The sequence below is a fragment of the Pleurodeles waltl genome, chromosome 10 (genome assembly GCF_031143425.1).
Source record: "Pleurodeles waltl isolate 20211129_DDA chromosome 10, aPleWal1.hap1.20221129, whole genome shotgun sequence".
Lineage (NCBI taxonomy): Eukaryota > Metazoa > Chordata > Amphibia > Caudata > Salamandridae > Pleurodeles > Pleurodeles waltl.
This window is the reverse complement of record NC_090449.1, coordinates 250,596,292-250,620,926: the sequence shown is the minus strand read 5'-3', so window position 1 is coordinate 250,620,926 and position 24,635 is coordinate 250,596,292. Positions and strand designations below refer to the sequence as shown.

The following is a 24,635-nucleotide window of genomic DNA, read 5'->3' as shown; positions in this document are numbered from 1 at the left end:
GATAGCAGAAATCAGGTCTGGGTCCAATTGGGCACACAGCTCCGTGATTGTGGCCCTGTCAAGTCTGTAGGTGAGGATAATGCGCCTGTCCTCCATTGTTGCCAAGTCCACCAGGGGTCTGTACACAGGCGGATGTCTCCATCTCCTATTTATCCGCAGCGGTTAAAATCTAGGGGGCAAAACAATGGGCATCTGGTCAGTATTCAACATTTCCATAATGTACAGTGCATTGCATTTTGTGACAGAAACAGTTTGTTGTTGTATGTGCCTATTTGTGCTGTGATGCAGTTAGGTGCCATGGCCTACCCCCCCCCCTGAAATGGCGCCCGCCTGTCCTGTGTGGATAGACATGTGGAAATGAGGTAATGTCGCTGACGTTGTGGGAGGCGGTGGAGTACCACCGTGCAACTCCTCATTAGTTGTCATTGGGCCCTATGGGTTACAGTAGCCAATGGTGATGTACGCCGGCGGTGACGGTACGCACCGGCGCGGACGCAACCGCCATTTTCTATCTGTTCACTCACTTGCTCCTGACCTTCAACAGGAAAGGACCTACACTGCATGTGCTGCTGTCACCTGTGTCTGGAACCGACCATGGCTCGTGTGACTAGGGAAAGGGCCCCTCCCTTCTCCACTGTGGAGTTGGGGAGACTGGTGGATGGGGTCCTACCCGAATACCGAATGCTGCATGGGCCTCCAGACCAACAGGTGAGTACACTGTGAGCAAGATGGAAGGGGCATGGATGCATGGAGTGCTGTTTGTGAGGGCATCGTGTAAGGGGGGGTGGTTGAGGGGTCCTGGGCAGCGTGCTGCATGTATGGTGGGCAATGTATGTGAGCAAGGGGATGGGAGGGATATGGTGGGCCATTAGTGTAACAGGCCGGACGGTATGACTGATGCGCTTTTTCTATGTGTATTTCCTCTGCAGGTCAGCGCCCATCAGAAAAAGGGTGTATGGCGTGCCATCGCCAAGGATGTGCGGACCCTGGGGTTCTACGGAAGGCAGAGCACCCACTGTCGCGAACGGTGGGAGGACTTGAGACGCTGGGCACAGAAGACGGTAGAGGCCCAGCTGGGGAAGGCCTCCCAATGAGGAAGGGGTGCCTGTCGAACCCGGACTGAATCAGAGCCCCTAACACCAACCATGGTGCTTCAGCCATCCGTTGCTGCAGGGGAAGGGCTGAAGCCTCCCCCCACCACTGCCTGCACTGCCACCAGCACCACTGCCAGCAGCAGCAGCCCCAGTGGGCAGCTGTCCCCCCCACTGGCAGCACCAACACCAGCACCGGCACTGCCACCACTGTGCAGCCGTCGCCGCCGGCGGGCAGTGTGTAGTCCTGCCGCCATGCATCCTGACCACTGCAAATCGTGTGTGTCTGACACCCAGGTGAGTGACTGTGAACGTGCACTCACTAATATCTGCATCACAGGGCACAAAGCCCCCTCCAGAACCAGTGGAAGAAGCCATCCACTCACCCCCTCCTTGCCAGAATGAAGCACGCTGGGCACAAAGCCCCCTCCAGAACCAGTAGAAGAAGGCATCCACTCACCCCCTCCTTGCCAGGATGAAGCACACTGTGTACAAAGCCCCCTCCAGAACCAGTGGAGAAGGCATCAACTCACCCCCTCCTTGCCTGGATGAAGCACACTGGGCACAAAGCCCCCTCCAGAACCAGTGGAAGAAGGCTTCCACTCACCCCTTACTTGTCAGGATGAAGCACACTGGGCACAAAGCCCCCTCCAGAACCAGTGGGCAAACCACCCACTAGAGACACTGTGGCCTTGCACCCCCCAGGACCAAGCAGTGAGCAAACCACACACTTGAGAGACTGTGGCTTTGCACTCCCCAGGACCAAGCAGTGGGCAAACCACACACTAGAGAGACTGTGGCTTTGCACTCCCCAGGACCAAGCAGTGGGCAAACCACCCACTAGAGAGACTGTGGCTTTGCACTCCCCAGGACCAAGAAGTGGGCAAACCACCCACTAGAGAGACTGTGGCTTTTCACTCCCCAGGACCAAGCAGTGGGCAAACCACCCGCTTGAGAGACTGGGGCTTTGCACTCCCCAGGACCAAGCAGTGGGCAAACCACCCACTAGAGAGACTGTGGCTTTGCACTCTCTAGGACCAAGCAGCAGGCAAACCACCCACTTGAGAGACTGGGGCTTTGCACTCCCCAGGACCAAGCAGTGGGCAAACCACCCACTAGAGAGACTGTGGCTTTGCACTCCCCAGGACCGAGCACAGGGCATGTTGCCCCCTCCAGGACCAGTGGTGTTGTACCATCTTCCGGCTGGGGTGCCCCCCAATTCCCCGTCCCCCTGAGGTGCCTGTGTATTTTCAACCTGATGCCCCAGCAGTGTCCTCTCCATGTTGATGCAGGAGTAAGGTGGGGCCTTGGCCTATGTGATGTGGCCCTGTGGCCCACGGACATTATGGACTGGGCAGTGTCCCTCCATTTGTATATATATGTAACTATGAGGACATATTTCTAGTATTGTGTATCTTATTACACTCACTTCAATCCCTTCCTTTTGTCCTTGCATTATTCCTGAGGGGTACGGGGTGGATGTGTAATGTTGTTGCATCTGTTTGTGTGTATGTGGTTGGGGGTGGGGGTGGCGGTGGGGGTGTTGCGTGTGTCACTCTCTTTTTCCTCCCCTCTCCCCTGTGTGCTAGGCGGTAGTACTCACTGTGGTCATCGTCGCTGGCGCTGGTATTCCTGGTGTAGGAGGAGGTAGACCAGCATGGGGAATACCTGCAGTTCAGGCTCCCTGGCGGCGTGGTTCTTCCCCGAGTCTCCAGAGGTGAGTCCTTTGACTTCTGAGATCTGTTTCTGCTGTGCTTTTGATGTCGCTGGTACCGCCCCGGAAAAGGTGGCTGATAGGCCTCTTGTAATACAGTGGGCGGTACATTGTCTTCCGCCTGGCTGTTGGCGGTTACCGCTGTGGTGCTTGTTGCTACCGCCGTGGCGATCGGTGTGTTAAGGTGGCTGTCTGTGTGGGCGGTTTCCACCGTGGTCATAATTCCATTTTTATTACCGCTGGCTTGTTGGCGGTATTACCGCTGCTTTATCACCGACCGCCAGGGTTGTAATTAGAGCCAATGTCTTGAACAGTAGCTTTTTTGGGGTCAATATGTTTGGGTTGGCAGTAGCATACAAAGCACTTCCATTTTGACACATAACATGCTCTAGTAGTGGGTCTGGGGGTACCCTGAGAATATCCATGCAATCCTAAGTAACCAAACTCTATGACTTCAGGAGGCATATGGCAAAGTTGAGTGACCTGGTGGTCTGGATGTCTGATTTGTCCTGGACTTTTAGTGAACCATGGCTGACACGCCCAACTGGGAGCTAGAAGGATCATGGTGAGAGATGTTTGCCTGTTCCTCCGAGCCTGAAATGGAATGAGAGGGAGAGGTGGAAAAGCGTTAGCAAATATCCCTGACTAGTTCATCCACAGAGAGTTGCCCTTGGATAGAGGGTGTGGATACCTGGAGGAGAAGCTTGGGCATTTTGTGTTTTCTGTGGTGGCAAAAAGGTCTATCTGAGGAGTTCCCACTTTGTGAAGTATGGTTGAAGGACTTGTGGGTGGAGTTTCCATTTGTGTACTTGCTGCTGCATCCTTCTGAGCAGGTCTGCAAAGTCATTGTCCATCCCTGGGAGATACTCTGCTACCAGGTGAATATGGTGGTGGAGAGCCCACTTCCATATTGTGTGACAGGGTAGTGACAATTGGGATGACCGTGTCCCCCCCACCCCGTTTCTGTAGATAATACATGGCTATCATGTTGTCCTTGCAGACAAAGACAACCTTGTGGGACAGGGGATGAAGAAATGCTTTTAGGGCTCGAAACACTGTCTGAAGCTTGAGGTAACTGATAGGTGGGGATTGGTGACTGGATCCCAGAGACCCTGTACTGTGAGGTCTTGAAGGTGAGCGCCCCAATCCATCAGTGATGCTTCTGTGGTCAGAATGACCTGAGGCACAGGATCCAGAAAAGGTAGCCCTTTCAACAGCTTAGTGGTGTTCCACCATTGCAGAGAGCGGTGAGTATGGCAGTCTAACAACCCTAGATCTTCCAGGTGACCCTATGACAGAGACCACTGACGAGACAGACAATGCTGTAGGGGACAAGTATGTGGAGTCTGGCATGGGGAACAATGGCAATGAAGAATGCCATCATCGCTAACAGGTGCATAATAGTCCTGACTGTGTGTGTGCGATTCTCCTGAAGTTGTGGGAGAAGAGACTGAAAACTCTGAACGCAGGCCAGGTTGGGGCATGCTAGCACCAGGTCTGCATTGAAAAAAGCTCCTAGATAGGGCTGTATCTGAAAGGTTAGAGGTAGAATTTGGAGAAATTGATTGTGAAGCCCAGAGAATGAAGAGGGTCCACTGTCAACAGAGTGTGATATTGGCACTATTGTAGAGTACTGGCTTTGATGAGCCAGTCATCTAGTTAAGGGAACACATGTATGTTCTGTCTTCTGGGATGGGCGGTAACTACTACTAAGCACTCTGTGAAGACTCTGGGAGCAGTTGTGACTCTGAAGGGCAGGGCTCTGAACCGGTTATGTTTGCCTGCAACAACAAATCTTAGGTATTTTCAGTGTGCGGTGTGGATGGGAATATTAAAGCAGGTGTCTTTTAGATCTAGAGCTGTCATAAAGTTGTCTTGTTGAAGAAGTGGAATAACGTCTTGAAGAGTAACCATGTGATAGTGTTCTGAGAGAATATAGTAGTTTAATGGTCTGAGGTCCAGAACAGGCCTAAGAGAGCCATATTTTTGGGGAATGAGGACTTATAGGGAGTATACCCCTGATCCCTGGTGTTGTAAGGGAACAGGCTTGATGGCCCCTTTGAGAAGAAGGGATTGAACCTCTTGTTCGAGAAGGGTGAGGTGCTAGTGGGATAGCCTGTGAGTGTGAAGGGGAATGTTTGGAGGAGTGGTAATGAGCTCCAGACAATAACCATGTTGGATAATGGCAAAGACTCATTGGTCCGTAGTCATGTTGAACGACTCTGAATAAAAATGTTGATGCCGTCCCCTGAGAGGTGTGGTGTGAGTGGGGGAGACGGAGGTAGTCACTGCTTTTCAGTGGAGGAAGAGACTCATGAGGCGGTGCTCTTCAGTACAGGGGGGAGAAGCAATAATGTGTCCTGTATCCTCATGACTATGAAGGAGGCGCTGACGAGTGTCCATAGTCTCCAGAATGGGTTCCATGGGAGAAGGCACAGCCGAAGACTGGCTGGAGTCTTTCTGCTCCGAGGTTTTCAGATCTGTAGATTTCGGCACTGAAATCTTGAGTAGGTGAAATTTCGTCACCTCCGAGGTGGAGGCGGTAGCCGGTCGGCTTGGAGCCAAAGTTCAGATGAGATGGAAGCGAGGTCTTGGACCGAGGTGCCGGTGGTCAAAGTCGAAGCCAAAGACAATGTCTTTGTCTTGGCTGTTTTTGGAGTAGAGCCGGAGGGCAAGGCATCCGTATGGATTTAAGTATGGATTTAAGGATCCAGCCATGGCTTGGTGGCAGTGGCGGTCCGGTGACCTCTGACAGGGGCTTTTTCACTGTCCTGGCATAGATAGGAGATGCCACGGGACTCACGGGTTGCACAGATGTCACCTCGTGGCTTTTGATGTCCAACTGCATGTCGAAGTTCTGGATCAAGAGGGCCTCCTCCTGTTGTTGAAATTCCTCCTGGGAGTGTTCCTCCCCAAAGATGTACGGAGTCATCCGGAGTCTTGTCTGCCATCCAGAGTCTTGTCTGCCAGTTCTGGACCAAAAGGCGCATCAGCGCCTTTCGGTCCAGAACTTCTTCTGTGACCAGAAAGATCTACAGGCATCACAGGTAGCTTCCTGGTGATCGGGGAAGAGGCACAAGTTACACACCAGATGTGTGTGGGGAATTTAGCGTGGCACCGAGGAAAGAAAAACAAGGTGTTCGTTCCATCAGCTCAGCATGACGGTCGGTGCCACATGGTAAGGTAGGCTCAAGACAGGCGAAGACACCAAGGAGGGTGCATGGTCGGTGTCCGGTCCAACGATTCGAGATGACCGTTTAAGATAGGAATGCACGATCGAGATACAATACCGTCAAAAAAGAGAAGAAAGAAAGATTTTGAACCGGAGCGAGTCGAAAGACGGAGCGAAGACACACACGTCCAAACCCGACAGCAAAGAGAAAACAATATAACCAAGGCAATATATACGAGGGCCAAGGCAGGAGCATTATACCTAGTGTTTGTCGACCTGACTTCAGCATTTGATTGCGTGGTTCACAGCAAATTATGGCCTATCTTATTGGAAATAGGGAACTATACGCTGGAGCTTAAGCCAAGGTGCTTATGGGCTTCATGGGGATTGTACCTCAGCTTTTCCTATTGAGCGGGGGGTACATCAAGGTTGTGTATTAGCTCCCTTACTGTTTGCCTTATATATTAACAAATTAGAGGGGGTGTTATCTGACGCCTGCAGTGATCTCCCACAAGTTGGTTCTCGAAAGATCCCAGCACTCCTGTATGCGGACAATGCCGTTTTGATGGCCCGCACCCCAGTAGCCTTGCAGCAGCTATTAACAACTTTTGATAAGCATATGGAAGCTTTAGGCCTTAGAATTAACCATTCTAAAACCTTTTCGATGACATGTGGTAGTAACTTTATAAAGAAACCTCAGATCATGTTAAAAGGCACGAAATTAGATGACCCTGGAACCTTTTCATACTTAGGCATTATGGTTGATAATGAAGGTATATGGTCACAAGCCATAAAATCGAGGACATTGATATTTACAAAAACTATTATGGCTATAAAAAACTTTTCTAAAAAGGTTGGTAGAGCGACCCCTGAGGATATGATGACGTTGTATAATGTAAAATGTGTTTCTGTTGCACTGTATGGGGCAGGACTCTGGGGATACAGGAACTGTAACATCTTACAGCTAGTCAAAAATGATTTTCTAAAGTCTATTTTAAGCGTTCCAAAATCTACCTCAATACTGACATGCCATATAGAAATGGGGGCAACATACCTTTTAGACTTAATTCGTATTCAACCAATTCTATTATGGCACAAAGTATGGACGTCTGATTCAGCTAAGCTGAACAGGGCCATTATAGAAGATGCATTGGCATTAATCTATTAGTTGAAAATTCCATGGTTAAATTACATAAAGAACTTTCTCATAGAGTTGGTCTATCCTGAGTTATATTCTACCCCGGCCAATATGGAAACAATCTCCAGGAAAGAATACTCACTTGGCTGACTTAAGATGGGCCACTGAGGCAAAGAAATCTAGCGTAAGGAGGATTATTATGTTGCAACAAACAGATGGCATGGAACCATACTTGAGAAACGTATTGAATCCAAGGCATCGGTTTGTCCTTACGCGCTTAAGATTAGAGACCTTCCATCGTCTCGTCAGCTTTCCCCATATGAATGCCTGGACTTTAGCATTGGAAAAATGTCCTTGTGACTTAGTATCTGATCAAAGTACAATGCACATCCTTTTCTTTTGTAAATTTTATTCAGATCTAAGGAAAGTGTTTGTGGTTCCATTTTTAAAACAAATGCATTTTAAACAATATCGCCCAGCCTTCAGTTATCTCTTGTCCCTACCATCAATCATAATTTCCAATGGATTAGCTTTATTTCTATGTGCAGTGTTTAAGGTCAGACCACATTATCAGACAATCCAGTGAGGCTTTTTAACTTTTACATGCATTTTACTAAAGATAACAACTTTTGTATGGAATATTGCTCTATTGATTTTACAATGCTTCTTATGAGAATCGATCTTACTTTTTGTAATGTAACCTGTTACATGGTCTTCATTTTAGGTATGGTTTGATTCACACTGTGTTCTTTTATCTTTTTTAATTACTGATTGATGTTATGAATATGTATCATTTGCTTTTATGATTGTTGAATTCAATCGAATAAAGTATTTTTGATGATGAATATAACTAAGGAGTCCATGCCCATGCACACTATCATCGAGAAGAGGAGTCACTCAATCCCGTGATTCAAAATGCTTCTTTGAAGAAAAACAACTTGCACCACTCCAGACCCAACAATTGATGGCAGGAGTGTGCAGGGGCATGTGTATCTACAGTCACACGTGCCATAGAACACAGCTTCTGCACCAAGACTGTAATCTGAAACTGGTGAAAATAATCCTACAAAAACATCCTTCAAATAATATTGAGACAGGCACATTAAAGAAAGAACAGGTTTTCAGAGTACATGTGCCATATCGAAGTTGTACTGTGTTCTGGAGGATCATCAGAGAGAGGTTCAGTATTGCAACAACTGGCTCAATCAAAGCAGTGCATAAATGACAGGGCGTGACAGAGGTCTAAGTCATCACAAAGTAATATTGTTTAGAAAGGACCTCTTGCCCATGGATATCCTGTGTAGTAAACAAGCACCACAATCCTCTAAAGGGGAAGCATTTTTTTGTCCTGGATTTGTGGCAGAACTCAACATCTTCAATGATCATCTTGTATTTGGATGATCGCTATCAGCCTATTCTGACCTCTGTTTCACTGTCTGCATCGATGCCATGGTCAGTGCCCGTGGAGCATATCTTCTCATCGGTCTCCATAGTCTGCCAGTAGAAACCACGTGGTGAAGAGAAGGCTTTCTCTACGGCCTGAAATACACAATAGAACAGATTTACTGCTAGTGTCCATTAGCTCACACCTACAAAGAGCATATGTCTAACTTCACTGGGCGATACACCAGCGCTGTTGTAAAGTAGTTCAAGCATGAGCTGCTCCATACCCATTGTGAAAGGATTCCTTACTTGCATACCTCTTTGTAATTTTCCATACCAAAACGCGAAGTATGCATCTCATATGGTGATTTCTCCTCCAATTTGCCATAAGAAAATAGGAGTGCACGGGTAGGAGAAGGCAGGACAAGAACAATTAAAGCACTCAGAGATTATGGGAGACAAAAACAATGAAAGAAGGACAAAAATGTAAATTGAAGAGTTACAAAAAGGAAATAGAGAAGGGAAGTAGAACACAAAAACACACAACTAAGAGAAAGATACAAAGAACAGAAATGAGAAGAGAGGAGAAAGAGTGGGTGAACTTAAAAGAGTAATCCGGATTGAACATCGATGTTGATGTAGGGAGAGAGAATTTAAATATCTAATACTCTCCACATGTAAAGCAATAATGTGTTTGAATGCCAATGGAGATTAGAGAAGCTGACTGAAAGTACTGTAGACATCACTGTTATTTGTTCCAGGTTAAAAGCAGCAAATACTATGAAAGCCTTTCAGAAAGGTAACCGTGCCTTACTCCAAGCTATTCATTACCCCTAAGTATTGAAAAATACACAACTAATCACAGAAAAAAAAGATATGGGAATCTGCACTTCGTCTCCAGAGGAGCCATGTAAATGGATATAATGCTGGCTAAGAGAGCCTGTACATCCACATACCAAGCAGCCAAGTTGACCCTATTCAAATACCTTTCAACTAGAGTGACTACATATATTGTGAATCCATGGGTTCAGGCACATAGTGTGCTGAAGGACACAGTAGGTCTGCAAAAAACATATGTTGGGATACAGTATAATTCAACCGGAAAAAAGCAGTGACACCCTGCGTAAGGACAAAATTACAAACCAGAAAGTACAGTTATCCAATATTGGTATCTTTCATAGATTCACATGCTTGAATTTTTCCCCATCATCAGGCTGGCAATCCTCAGTAGCCATTGTCAACATAGCAATTTATGCTGATACCTAATAATATTGTAAACAGCCATAGAACATAAGCAAACAGCCAAACTCACATTATGGCTACAACTCTGCACAATGATGTGATCGGACACAGAGCTTAGCCCTCTCAAAGGCTTCCAAATGCCAGACGTTCAACCTCATACCGTTGTAATCCATAATGAAGTGCCTATTGAAAGGGTAGGTGGATGGGTTACATGTGAATCTATACCAAATCTAAAGAACCCGGGTAAGTACGTTTTTTGCTCTTTCATAAATTGACATGCTTGAATTCAATTTAACAAACACTACATCATACCACTCTATTTGTCACACAAGAGCCAAAGGCACTGACCCTTCCTTCAGAAGCTGGCCTTAAGAAATTAGGAGATGTCTTCCCGGATAACCATTTTGTACATTTCTCAGCCTTAACAGCACAGAGATGCTGTTACCCGCTCCTACACTTTACCTATATGAGAATACCGGCAGCCCTATAGGAGCACTACCCATTATTTCCGCAGGCTTCCCCTAGCTTGCAGGTACTACCGACATTACTCAACCGACCCAACCTCAACGGGGCTTATGACACACCTGTATAACGATGTGCAATCTCCTGCTGCAGTGAACACTAGCATCTTACTGGACAAGTGGAATGCCATCCTAGATTCACCATTCACTAAGACAAAGTAGGAATTTTGCTGCACCTTGACTGTAAGGCTCACTGCCAATTGAAACTTAAGAAATATTGATTTCAAATTCTTACACTAGATGTACCATACACCTATGTAATTGGTGTGGTTCAGACTTAGACGTGCGGATAACTTTGAGAGATGAGGTACGCCGGGAGCAGACTTAGGCCCTCATTCCAATTCTGGCGGGCGGCGGAGGCCGCCCGCCAGAATTCCCCCCTCCAAAATACCGCGCCGCGGTCAAAAGACCGCGGCGGGTATTCTGAGTTTTCCCCTGGGCTGGCGGGCGGCCGCCAAAAGGCCGCCCACCAGCCCAGGGGAAAACGACCTTCCCACGAGGATGCCGGCTCGTAATCGAGCCGGCGGAGTGGGAAGGTGCGACGGGTGCAGTTGCACCCGTCGCGTATTTCACTTTCTGCCAAGCAGACAGTGAAATACTTTTAGGGGCCCTCTTAAGGGGGCCCCTGCAGTGCCCATGCCATTGGCATGGGCACTGCAGGGGGCCCCCAGGGGCCCCACGACAATCCCTACCGCCATCCTGTTCCTGGCGGGCGAGCCGCCAGGAACAGGATGGCGGTAGGGATTGTCAGAATCCCCTCGGCGGCGCAGCGAGCTGCGCCGCCTTGGAGGATTCTAAGGGGCAGTGGAAAACCGACGGGAGACCGCCGGTTTTCCCTTTCTGACCGCGGCCAAAGCGCCGCGGTCAGAATGCCCCGCGGGGCACCGCCAGGCTGTCGGCGGTGCTCCCGCCTACAGCGGCCCTGGCGGTGTTACACCGCCAGGGTCGTAATGAGGGCCTTAATGCATTTCTCTTGGGACTGAAGTATAGGTCGGGCGGATTTTATGGGGCAATGATGAACTCTCCAGCTGGCAATGATGTATCTGATCCTTCTCTGACTGCAAAACTATGTATGCACCTATCGCTACAGCACCTGCAGTGTTAATCGGATTACGGGCAATTGCTTATCTGTTGTCCTATGTATTGTATACCTTGAAAATGCTTAATTAAAAAAAAACACTACTAATAAAGCAGTGGTAGATGGATGAGGTTCAACGCATATAAAAGTTCCAGAGTACCGCTTATCCCATTGCATGCAGTAAAACACTGCAAAGGTGTGCACTGCCCTCCATGCTGCCTTTCTGCAAATTTTATTGAGTCATACATCTGCAAGAGAGCAGTTGTGGCAGCCATAAACCTCATGGAATAGGTGTTACTAATGCCAGAGAGGCCTGTCATCATATTATGTGCTAAGGTGATGTCTAAGATGACCCTTCTGGACAAAGTTTTAGTTGAGGGTTTACCCTTATGCAACTTGCTATAAGCCACCAATGGTTGATCCGCCTCATAGACATCTTTTGCTTGTTGTTGATAGAACTTCAAACATATTTTAACATCATGAGAGTGTTAGATTGAGGGAAAAATGAAATTCACTTGAGTGCAAATAAAACAGCGCTGAGATTTTGGAATAAACCTTGGATTAGTGGTAAAATGGACTCCATCTTTAAAGAGCCATAAATGTGGATCTTTACTTGCTTGTGCTTGTAATTCACCCACTCTTTTTGTCCATGTGACAGCTATCAGAAAAGCTGTCTTCCACAACATGTGGTGTATAAATGCTCTATGAGACACTTCTAACAGAGTTTTAGAAGCAAACCTCAGGTCTGATTTTTCTAATTTTTGAATCAATGGTGAAAACTGAATGGGTAACTCCAAGAAAGGATCCAAATTCTCTGTCTGCACCTATATTATACATCAGTTCCACTTTCAAGCATAAGCAAATTATCTTTTTTAGATGACCAAATTCAGGTCTTGAGGAGCCAAGTGTCAATCCTAAAGATTGTGGATTGTCATGTGGGTCATGCCCAGTGTCCCTGGTGAATAACTACAGAATTGGCTTGAATGGAATTGGTGTTTCCACAAACATTCCCCATAATTCTGAAAAACAGTCCTGCCTTGAACATGCTGGAACCACAAGCATCACTTTACAACATTACTTCTTGATCTTGTATAGTGCTCTTGGTAATAGAGGAACTGGTAGAAAACCATAAAGAAACCTTCCAACCCTTAGCATTACAAAATCTTTCCCTTGAAGGGCCGGGTAAGTCCAGCAACTGGTAAGTAACAGACAGTTGGCTTTTTTGAATTGTCACAGACGTCCTGTTGATGTTTTACCCTACACTGGAATATTAGCACCACCTGTATGTAGTCCATTTCTCATGCATGTTTGTTTGATTTCTGCCTGCTAAGAATATCTGCTAAGTTGTTATGAATTACAGGACCAAGCTTCACAAACTTTTCTGATTCCCACACTGACTTTGATCACCCACAACAATAGTTTCTTTGCATTCCAGGATAATTGGAGACATCAGATTTCACCCTGCTTGCAAATATTATACATCGTCATATTGTCTATCCATATCATTCCTTACATATCCTTCACCTACAGTAGGAAAGCTTTTAGAGCAAGACAGACTGCCCTGAGTTCCAACATGTTGATGTACAAAGGTGTTTCCGCCTTTGTCTACAGTCTAATCGTGCATGTTTTGCAAGTGTGCTCCCAATCGCAATAATTGAGAAGTGCTTGATAATATAATTTTCAGTTTCAAAATGTCCTTGTTCTCCAACCACTATAATAAGGTCTCTTTTTTATATTGTCTGATTAAGATGACATCATCCAAATTGCCATTTATTTGCTGTTGTATACATGAATGTTTTTTATCAGTAGACGACTATGTGGTAATAGCAGGATGCAAGATGGCATGCTTCCTAGCAAGGCAATTAATTTTTTAGACTTCTATGTTTACCAGTTGGCAATTTCAGCTCCTCGTTGCAGGTTGGACCCAGCAGCACTCACTTTTGGGGGCCACCACTTATTTTTTTCCTCATTAGACTTTGACCCAGACAAAGAGAGAGAAAAACACAAAGGGTGAAAGGAGGAGGAGAAAATCAGTAACAAAGAAATGTGGATGAAAGAGTGACCTAAAGGGGCACTGAGTGTCTGGTGGTTGATCAAAGAGGCTTGCGGTCGAATGAAGACTACGCATTCCTAGAATTTAGCATCTCTGACATTCGAATGCACTAACTGTGTGCTTCTGATCAAAAGTTTGGGTCTGGCACTTATTGTATTACAAATTAAGCAGTGTACTTACCCTTGAATGAATATGTCAGACTTGACACATTAGCTTGTGTCCCCTCTCCAACTATGGAAATACATTCAGTTTTTTGGATAAAATTCTCGCTCAGAGGAACACATTATCTATGGACGGTTGGAGCACAGACATTTTGGCAATGATTGCAAGTTCTAGGTCTGCTTGTACCATTTGAGAGGCCTTTGCAAATATTGTTGCAATTGTCCAGGCAAAGTTATCCTGTACTTTGTAAAAATTACTGGCACACACTTTTGAACAAATGTTAGCACCCTGAACAGTAAAAGACAACTTGCAACTATACAGCACAGAACTTTCCTAGGGCTGTATGAATCAGAATATTAAAGTACATGCGCTCCAAATCCAGGGAGGCAAACTCATTTTGTTCTTTGAGTAACTGGAGTACTCCTTGAGTGTGTCCATACAGAAAACATGTTGATGTTTTTTTCCAGGCACCACAGATTTAGAACTGGACGCCAATCCTCATATTATTCAAGTATCATACAGAAGCTTCAGTATAAACCGTGACCCTTTTGAGATGTTGGTGCTTCTTCTATAGCTTCTTTCTGCAACTTGGTGCTTGGTGATCTCTATGTTTCATTCCTTTAGGTACTTGTGCTCCTCTTTCTTTAGCAGTTTTATATGTGGCATCTTCATGGGATCCAAAGTTTGTCTATGCCTAATGTGACCTAGCACCCATTTGTCAAAGAAAAAACATGGCAATTTCTTTTTAGAAAATAAAGCATCCTATCTCCCACTGGCACTGCAAAGTGGAAAGTACAGAACACAATAAAGTCAGACTTGATTTCTTCTTACATTAAATCACAAATATTGACCTTTGCTTTGCCTTTTCCCTTGTATTTTTGGCTGTTCTCTTTGTTGCAAACAGCCTGTGGATATGTTGTGCAAGAATTCATAACATCATACATTCTGTTTTATGAAAATTGAATGACTGATTTTGAAACTCCTTTAATTTTAACACTTGTAGTTATAAAAAGGTTAATGCTTTTAAACTGTGCATAAAGATCTTGCAGCCTGTGTGTCAGTTTTATTGGGCTGTAGAGACTTTCTGAAGACGCTCTGCTTTTCAAGCAGCATATCCTTCCTCATAGACTGGACCTCAGTCATACCTTCGCATCAATAATGTGTTTCCAATGTGCCTAAATCCAGTAATGAAAGACTTCATAGTTGTATCAATCAGAATATACTGATTCTTTCAGATTAGCTCTAGTTTACAGTTTTTAATTCCTTGGGAAGCTTCATTCTCAGTCTTCACTGAGTCTGCTGCAAATGCTTTTATCCACTTTCCCAAGCAGTTCCATCTACAATAATCTTTAACAGGAGGGGTCATGCTGAATTAGATCGCTTTCTGGATCTGTGTTGCACAGCCACTAAAACCCCTGAATCTGATTTAACTCAATTCAGAATGGAGACAGGATAACATTGTGTTGCTTTGTATTTTTTTCCTTCATTTATGACAAATTTACAAAATTGTTAGCAGGAATTTTCGTAGCTGACAAATTTTCCTCCCAGGTGTATCACAGAATATCGACTACCAGAATACCTTTTAGCTGCTTTTTGTTGAATCTGAATAAGCTGTTTAGATTGGCATTTTACATTTATATGTTTGGTGCAAGCATTCATCACCAATGACAGATGCACACCAAACTGTTGACTATTTTGTCTGAATCAATCAATTGTAAAGCATGGCTAATCACCCATAGGGTTTCAAGGCACTGAATGTAGGTGTGCTGCTGAGTCGCAGAGCCAGGTCTTGAGGTCCTTCCTGAACTGCTTCAATGCTGAGGTCTGCCTGAGCATGAAGGGAAGTGTGTTCCATGTCCGGGATGCTAGGTAGGAGAAGGATCTCCTGATGGAGGTTTATACAAGCCTACAGAGTTTAGCACAGGACAGGCAGTGAACCTCAAATTTGGTAGGCAGAGTAAAAGCACGGAGGGAGAAACAGCGTCCTCTGCCATCCAGACTGCCTTTACTCCATTAATCAACCTCTAAATCAGGCCTTATATCATTGTACTAGACAAGCGTGCCTTTCTTTTAATTTTTTTTTTAAAGAAAATAAAGATATATGAACACAAAGTAAACACGAAATATACATGACAAACACATAAACATATGGGCAGCAGAAAGAGAGACAAGCATTGGCAAAGTCACTATGTTTCGCCTATGCAAGATCTATTGCTTTGTCTATGTTTTTTAGACTTGGTGCACAGCAGCATAGGGAAAACAAAGATATGATGTGCGCAGTGTTGACAGTGTTTTTTTAAAGCAATGCTCCCTAGCAGCCATGCTTGGCAAGCTGCAATGAACAGTGAGAGGACGAGAGGAAGATTGGTGGGGGAAGCAACAAGAGGAGCTGAGTGGGAGGAGGGAGGGAGCAACAAAGACAGTTGGAGGAGGGTTGAGGGGAAGAAACAGGAGTGAGGAAGTCTCAACGTTCCACTGCTGCCTCCTTTGTCCTTTACAAAAGCTCTAGTCCACAGAGACTGCAATTTAAGCAGGAAGAGGAGGTAAAGTAGTGCATCTCTCCTTCCATGCATGTCTGAAAGGTGCATATTTTAACATGCACATGTGTGCACAGCACATGTACTTCTGTGTGGTTGCTTTTTAAGGGGCACCTCCGTAAGGTTAATGATAAAATGTGCAGCTATAGCTCTGGTAGAATGCGCCCTTACACTTGTGTGCAATGGTCTTCCTGCTTTCTGATGGCAGAGTATGATTGCGTCTTTAATCCATCGGGATATAGTCTGTTTCGTTACAGAGTGACCCTTTCTAGCAGCACTGAACGCTACAAATAACTGAGTAGACTGTCTGAATGACTTTGTTCTGTCCAGATAGAACTTTATGCACCTTTTATGGTCGAGTGAGTGGAGAGTTCTTTCCGCAGTAGTTTGCGGGTTCAGGAAGAAAGATTTGAGCACCACCGGTTGGTTGATATGGAATTCTGAAGGCACTGTAGGAATTAATTTGGGATTGGTGCGCAGGATGACTCTATCTTGTTTGAACTTCAAATAAGGTTCCTGTATAGTGAAGGCTTGAATTTCACTAACTGCACGCTGAAGTAAGGGTGAGAAGGAGAGCCACCTTCCAAGTGAGATGCCTGATGTCTGCCCTGTGGATCGGCTCAAAAGGTTCCTTCATAAGCTGGCCAAGGACGATGTTGAGTTGCCATGCCGGAGGTGGAGGCTTTATTGGAGGAAAAGATCTGAAGAGACCCTTCAGGAATTGCTTGACTAATCTGAGAGAGCATAAGGACGGTCTGCCTGGTATTTTTCTGTATCTGGAGATGGCCGCTAAATGGACTCTAATTGAGGAATGGGCCAGTCCGGAACGCACCAGCTGTAAGAAATATGGCAACACCGCCTTCGGTGCAGAGGAGAGGGTGCGTATTTTGGGTTTCACACCATACACAAAATCGTTTCCATTTTAGGCGGTAAGATTTGTTGGTGCTAGTTGCATGTGCATTAGCTAGCACTTCTTTGCACTCAGTCGGTAGATCTAGATGGCCAAATTTGTTGTATTCAAGAGCCATGCGCATAAACTCAGAGACTTGGGATCCGGGTGCCTCACTTGCCCCCGGTTGATGGTAAGTAGCTCCAGAATTGGTCTGAGTCTGATGGGTGGCCAGGCAGACAGGAGAAGCAACTCCTTGTACCACGGTTGACGTGGCCACGCTGGAGCTATTAGGATCAGCTGGCAGGGTTCCGACTTCATCTTCCTGATCATCCTTGAGAGGAGAGAGATCGGAGGAAAAGCGTACACGTAGATCCCTGACCATGCGATCGAAAATGCATACCCCCATGATCCCTGTTGGTGATGCCAGCTTGCATAATGTTGGCATTTGGTGTTCTGGGTGGATGCAAATAGGTCCAGCTTCGGTTTTCCCCACTGGTCGAAGATTCGATCTAGTGTTCTCTGGTCTAATTCCCACTCGTGGGAGGATGTCGCCAACATGCTTAGCGAATCCACAATGGTATTCTGTAGGCCTGGGACATGCTCCGCAGTTATGTGGATTGAGTGGTGAATGCACCATTTCCAGATGGTTTGCGCTTCTCGAGAGAGTATGCGAGACAGTGTTCCTTCCTGCTTGTTTAAGTCGTGAATTGTGGTGGTATGGTCTGTCCTGACAAGAACTGCTGACCCCCCGTATCCTTGGAAGGAAGGCTTGCAAGGCATAATAGACCGCTCTCAGCTTGAGAAGATTTATGTGGAACAGATGGTGAGAAGGTGGCCACTTGCTGCTCACCTGAAGGTCCTGCATGCATGCGCCCCATCCTGTGAGCGATGCATCCATAGTTACAATCATTGGAGGAACTCGTGCCAAGAAGCGGAGTCCTTTTGAAATGGGATTTATCCACCAATCCAGAGAATGGACCATGCGCGGTGTGATGAGGATGGTATCCTCGAAGGATCCTCGTGCTTGCATCCATTGCCTGTCCAGCGCCTCCTGAATTGGACGCATTCGCAGGCGGCAGAATGGAATGAGGCTTATACATGACGACATCATGCCTAGTAAGGACTTGTACCGCCGAACTAAAAGACACTTTTTTCTTTGGAAGCGCCTTGCCAGTTGTATTAACCTTGCTTCGCTGTCCGGCGCTGGATAGGCTTTGGCCCCTTGAGTGTCTAAGATAGCCCCTAGGAAGTCTAATCGAGTGGATGGCTGTAGGAACGATTTTTCTTTTTTGAGCGTAAGGCCTAATTCCATGAAAAGGCGCAGAGTCGCCTTGACTGTGTTTTCTGCTGACTGGATATCTAGAGCTTTTACTAACCAGTCGTCGAGGTAGGGAAAAATCTAGTGTTTGTTTCTCCTTAGGTAGGCTGTCACTGGCACTAGACATTTGGTGAAGATTCGTGGTGTTGAACGTAGGCCAAAGGGAAGGACCTTTAACTAGAAGTGTTTGCCGTTGACCGCAAACCTCAGGTACTTTCTGTGGAGCAGATGAATGGAAGTGTGAAAGTACGCGTCCTGAAGGTCTAAATAGGCCATGTAGTCTGCTCTGTTCAGGAGCTGGAGGACGTCTTGTAGGGTGACCATCCAAAATGTTTGTTTCTTGAGGTACTTGTTTAGCTCCCGTAAGTCCAGAATTGGCCTCCCTAGGCAAGACATATTTCGGATGAGAAAGAAGCCAAAGTAGAAACCCTTTCCCGTCTGTGAATGCGGAACAGACTCTATAGCCCCTTTCTTCAGCAAGGTTATTACCTCCAGCACCCACTTGTCTTTGGTTATTTGTTGCCAGCATTGGATATGATGTTTTAGAATTCTGTGATAAATTGTAGGAGGAGAGTGTATAGGAAGTGTTGTTAGACAGTCATTGTCTACATGCAGATTCTTTAGGTTGTCGCCCCCGACTTGCTCTTGTGGTAGGGCCTGGTATAGGCTGCGGGAGGCGGTTGCCTCGGCTGCTATTGTGTCCTAGAAGGCTGGGATGTGGAGGAATACGATGGGTACCTATATTGCTGGTATCCTCCACGAAAGGAAGGCTGACCTCTGCCCCTAGCACCACGAAAGGGCACTTTCCTGTATTGCAGAGTGCCTAAGGATTTTGCCATCTCCATTTCAGACTTGATGGCTTGAAGAGCGTTGTCGACATGCTTGACAAATAGTGCTTCCCCGTCATATGGAAGATCCAGAATTTTTGTCTGTACTTCGGGACGAAAGTTGGTGGCTTTGAGCCAACCCTGATGACTCAATACAGCTGAACCCGCAAGAAATCTGAAGCCCATTGCTGCTATATCCAGTGCACAATCGATGATCTCTGCTGAAGATCGCTGGCCCTCTACGAGTACTTTCCTAGCTTCTGTTTTGGAAGCATCTGAAAGTTCCTCCAATGATTGGAATATGTATGACCAGAGCTGTCGATCATATCGGCCAAGTAGAGCAAGGGAATTGGCCGCCCTTACTACAATAGCGGACATGGAGGAGAAACGCTTGCCAATGTTATCTATGCATCTCCCTTCTTTATCCGGCGGTGATGTTAATGGCCTAGAGGGGTTCCTGGAGCGACGTTGGGCTGTTTGCGATATCACAGAGTCCGGCTTCAAGTGTCCTAAGAGGCAAGCCAGAGCATCCTCCGTGGGTTTATATTTTTTATCCAGTCTCAGCAGAACTGCAGGGACTGTTGCCGGATTCTACATAATTTTTAGGCCCTGGCTCCAAACATGGTCTATGATGGGTATAGCTCTGACCATCGTCCTGTGGGGCTCTTTAAAATCATAGAGGAAGCAATCCTGCTGAATTGCGGGCATTGGAAGATCAAACCGCGTGGTGGCACGCTCAAGCAGAATATGGAAGCCACCTATACCTTCAGGTGGGGACTCTACCATGGGTGCTGTAGAAGAAGCAGGTGCCGGTATGATGTAATCATCCCACTCATCATTGTCAGGCTGTATCTCACCTTCTTCTGCATCCTCATCGGAGGAGACCTGATTCCTTGGTGGGGAAAGATCAGAATGCTGTGATCTTGGCTGAGGTGTATGATGCGGCTGCTGCAAGTGAGGAGTTGTTGGCTGAGGCGGGAGTATCGGCTGTTGCACCGACAAAGACTTAGCTGGAAAACATTCCTGATAGTCCGCCAACATTGCTTGTAAGTCAGAAACAAGCCCAGGGGGAAGACCTACTAGCCCCGGCTGCTCATAATAGCCTTGCGTATAGTATGAAGCATCATCATCTGAGTTTTCTTGGTACTTAACCCGTAACTGGGAAGAGCTGCTGGCTACTCCAAAAACACCCTCCTCATCCGAGTCATCATCTAAGAGATGCGAGGGTAGAAGGCTGGAAACTTTGCTAGGGGACGTGACTGAGGGCGTTAGGTGATACTTCCACGCCCTCCTGTGTGCATTCTGGTTCGCTGATGAAAACAGAGGCAAGGAACATGGTCTCTGTACTTTCATTGCAGTCTTCGTCGTCGATGACAGATGTGCCGTAGACGGTGGTGGCCTCGACGGGAGTATCATCGACAAGAGCATTGGCAGATCGGTTGTCATCGATGGTGGAAACGTCGACGGTAGAGACGTAGTTGACGGCTGTGGTGTCGTCGACGATGCCGTCGATGGTTGTTGCTCTGTCGACGAAGCCGTTGACAATGGAAACAGCGTCGACGTGGCCGTCGCCGGTGGGGTCATCGATGAGAGTGTCGACGGTATCAAAGCCGACGGTGAAGATATAGGACGTGCCGTCGACGAGAATGAGCATACCGTTGACGAAGAGCCAGATTTCGCCATAGACACAGACAGTGTGGTGACGGTGGAAGTCTTGAGCCGTCGACTGCGCCATTGTCGACGATGATCCTGTTGACGGTTCAGAAGTTGTTTTTTTGAAGGTATGCTTTACCTTTGAAGGATGGTGTCAACGGCTCAGAAATAGGCTTCTTTTTTTACTTTAAGTCTGAAGCTTTAGTCTTCATCCTTGAAGGGCTACCAATTTTTGAGGATACCTCAGCAGATTCTTTTAACGCTTTTCTGGGTCTTTCCTCTGAAGAAACTTCAGATTGTCGTTTGACAGGTGTTTTCACCACAGAAACAGAAGAAGAGGTACTGTCCTTATCAGAAACAGGATTGTCTCTGGATTTCAATTTTTGTAGCCAGATGAGAAGATAACCCTCTCTGTCCTTAAGAGTTTTGGTAGAAAAGGTTCTACATACCTTACAGTCTCTAGGTTTATGGCTAGGATAGAGACAATATATACAGTCCTTATGCTGATCATCAACGTGCAGCCTTTTCTTCATGCAGGTAGCACAGGCCCTAAAAAGCCCTTTTTTAGGTGTCTCTGACATGGTAGTCAGGTTGAACCACCTTGAATGATTTCTGAAGAGAAAAAATATCCAAATCCCCTCAGAAAGGATAACTGAGAGAAAAAGAAAAACTGAGCAGGGCTCAGAGGAGACTCCTTAGCACAACATGTGGTGGAAAATCTGAGGGAAATCAGCTCCTCACAGGAGGGTTCTAGAAGGTGGTGAGAGCTGACTGGCTGTCTCTTAAGTTTGGTATTTTTTATAAAACAAGATGTTACTAAATTAAGAGGCCTAGTGCCTCTGAGCTTTATATGCAATTGAGCATGGCTTTTATATTACACCGGGGACTCCCATCTCGACAACGGGGAATGATTCAAGCATGTAAATCTATGAAAGTTCCAATACTGGAGTAACATGCCCACCTGACTAAGGTTGTGACAATGGGGCACACACTTCTCCAGCCCTTGAGCAAAGTAAGGGGAGGGGTTAAAATACACCCCCCTTTTACCATGGGCAAGACAGAAGAATGGGGGCACACACTACCCCTTACTTATGGATAAGGTGCAGGTGCTAAAAAAACGAATCCCTTCCCTCGATGAAGGCAAGGGGCTTAAGGCCCATAATGCCCACACCATTGCACAAGGGAAGGTCTAAGAACATCCCACTACACATTTCTTCCCTAACAAACAGAAAATGTAGAAAAATTCTCCTGAAATTGCATAAGAATTAACTTATATCAGACACCTCCTCCCCTGCCATCTTTGGGCATGGTCGTGGGCACATGGCCTCTAAGGTACACACTTTAATAAGCAACCAGGGAGGGTGGGTGGTGTAGAGAACAAGCCCCACCCACTGCCATTTTTCCCAATGGTGATGAATATATGGAGAGTTTGAAAAAACACAACCCTCCCCTAAAACACTGCAGCCCTGGATAAAGGCAGAGCAGGGAAGAAAGTGCAATTCAGAAAACTCCATATTTGTGGTTCCTCTCAATGTAGGGACAGTTTGATGGATGTACCATCAGCCATGACATCCAGCCTTTAAGCTTCTCAAAAGGTTTTTGTTTTTCAAAGTGGGAGTTTTGCCACACACATAGAATTGTCTATAGGGTTTCTCAGGGTTTGACATTAATTCTGTTATTCTGACCCTAGTTAATATTTAATATTTATTTAGCAGTTTTAGTTTCAGCTGCTCTAATTTGCTCCTTTGGCATCAATATTTAATCATATGCAGGTGAATCACAACTAATAGTGTGCTTAGACTGCACTAACAACTATGAGTGGAACAGAATCAAAGGCTGTCTTTGGACTAGGAAGACCTACATGAGGGCAAACTCTCTGTGTCTCAATACAGCTATGACAAAGGTGATTCTATTTGAAAACACTTCCTCTTGGTCTGCTAGTTGGTATCCAGATGAATTAGGATCCCCTCTCTCACTAAAAATCTACAGTTTATAGTTGACATTAATCTTCGATTCCAAGCACATATCACTAACCTATTCAATGCTTTTTTTTTATTTTGCTGACTTTTTTTTATTGTTTTATTAAAGCTTAAGCACATACAAAAGTGATGAGAACCAGTGTATCACACACAATTGTGAGGTGCAGTACATATGTTTTATTTTGCCGACTTCAAGAAAAAATCTACACTTTCATTCAGAATAAAACAGGAAGCCAATGGTCCAGGCATTGGTGATTTCTGGCTGTGATTACTGAAACAGTTTACTTACGGCTTTCCTCATATTTTGCCACAGGATTCAAAATGCAGCTACTCAATGTATATTAGGGCTTACCAAAAGATCATGCACATCAGTCGATTGAATATCTCTTCACTAGCTTCCTATTAATAATAGGTACCTCTTTAAAGCTCTGGTTTTAAATCATGAAAACATTGCTCGCTTGCTTTCCTGTGCTCATTATATGCAAAGCCACTTCAAACATTACATTCCTACAAGAGTTATGTGATAACAACAAGCCAATCGTCCAGTGATTCCATGTTTTGCCAAGGCTCAATGTGCCTTTTTGTACTTACCACAAACACCTCACCTCTCTACCACTAGAACTCAGAACTGCATCTAATCTTGATTTTGATAACTATCTGAAAACATATCTTTAGCTCTAGAAAAATCTCCTATATAAATATGTTATGGCAGGTTCTGAAAACAAATGTCAGTATGCCCGGAGGGTGTTACTGCACACTAAAAATCAAATCAAACCATTCATTCACACAATCAACCTCATATGATACACCGTAAAGCCACACATTCACTATCATATATATATAGTAACCTGAGCATATGTCCATGAAACTACCATTATATGCACATGCACCCATTCAAATGACCAAACACCCATCTTCATTTGGTGACACCCATACAAACCCATCAGACCCCAACAAACACGTCATCATAATGCAAACACTATCAAAAGCTCACTCTGCCATCATCATATGCCCACACTCCGTCCATCATACACTCACACAGCCACCATCACACCTATTATCTTACACTGACAAATCCACATTTATATTGCAGCATTTCCACCATCATATTCCCACAAACTCATCAATATATGCCAACATACAAAAACTAAAACATAGTAATGAAATTCCCTAAACAAATATCATTAAAAGGGAGTTAGGTTTTACTAATATTTGTCAAGTGTCCACAAAACCTAAAATTATATGAAATTGAAAAGTGAAGGTACTACCTTCACTTAATCTCCCACCCTTGCCATACTTACTCAACCTAACTCTAACCCCATCATCACTCGTGAAATGTGAATGAGAAACTGAATGATTATGTCCATAAGAGTGTACAAATGTAGATGCCTAAGTAGCTCGACTGACACTAAAGAAAAAGAAAATAAATTACTTACACCTTTAACTGTAGTTCTCCAGTATTGGAATCTTTTATAGATCTACATGCTTGAATCCTTCTCCATCGTCAAGATGGGAGTCCCTGGTAACTTAGAAAAGCAATGCCTTAATAGACATATACATTCTAGGCCCTGGGTTCTTAATTTAGTATCATATCAGTGTCATTTTTAAAAAGGACCAAACTTTAGAGTTAACCAATCAGGTGACACCACCCTTTAGAATCATCCTGAGAGAAGCTGCCTTCCCTCAGACTTTCAAAGCCATCTTGTGTGCATATAGTATAACACTGAGGGAAATAAAGGTGAACTTCTCTCAGGAGATGGGTGGGCCGCACATGAATCTATGAAATATTCCAATACTTGAGAACCACAGTTACTGGTAAGTAACTTATTTTCTTACTCCAGCATCGGAACCTTCATAGATTCACATGTTTGAATC

At 45.4% G+C, this 24,635-nt stretch overlaps 1 protein-coding gene across 1 annotated transcript in view; it reads right to left on the bottom strand.

Moving 5' to 3' along the window:
• DNAAF8 (dynein axonemal assembly factor 8) overlaps nt 1-24,635 on the bottom strand; it is an 882,921-nt gene that overhangs the window by 455,275 nt on the left and 403,011 nt on the right. The window contains exon 13 of the mRNA XM_069210337.1: nt 8,538-8,654. Coding sequence (XP_069066438.1) covers nt 8,538-8,654 — 117 coding nt within the window. The remainder of the gene's footprint in view (nt 1-8,537; nt 8,655-24,635) is intronic.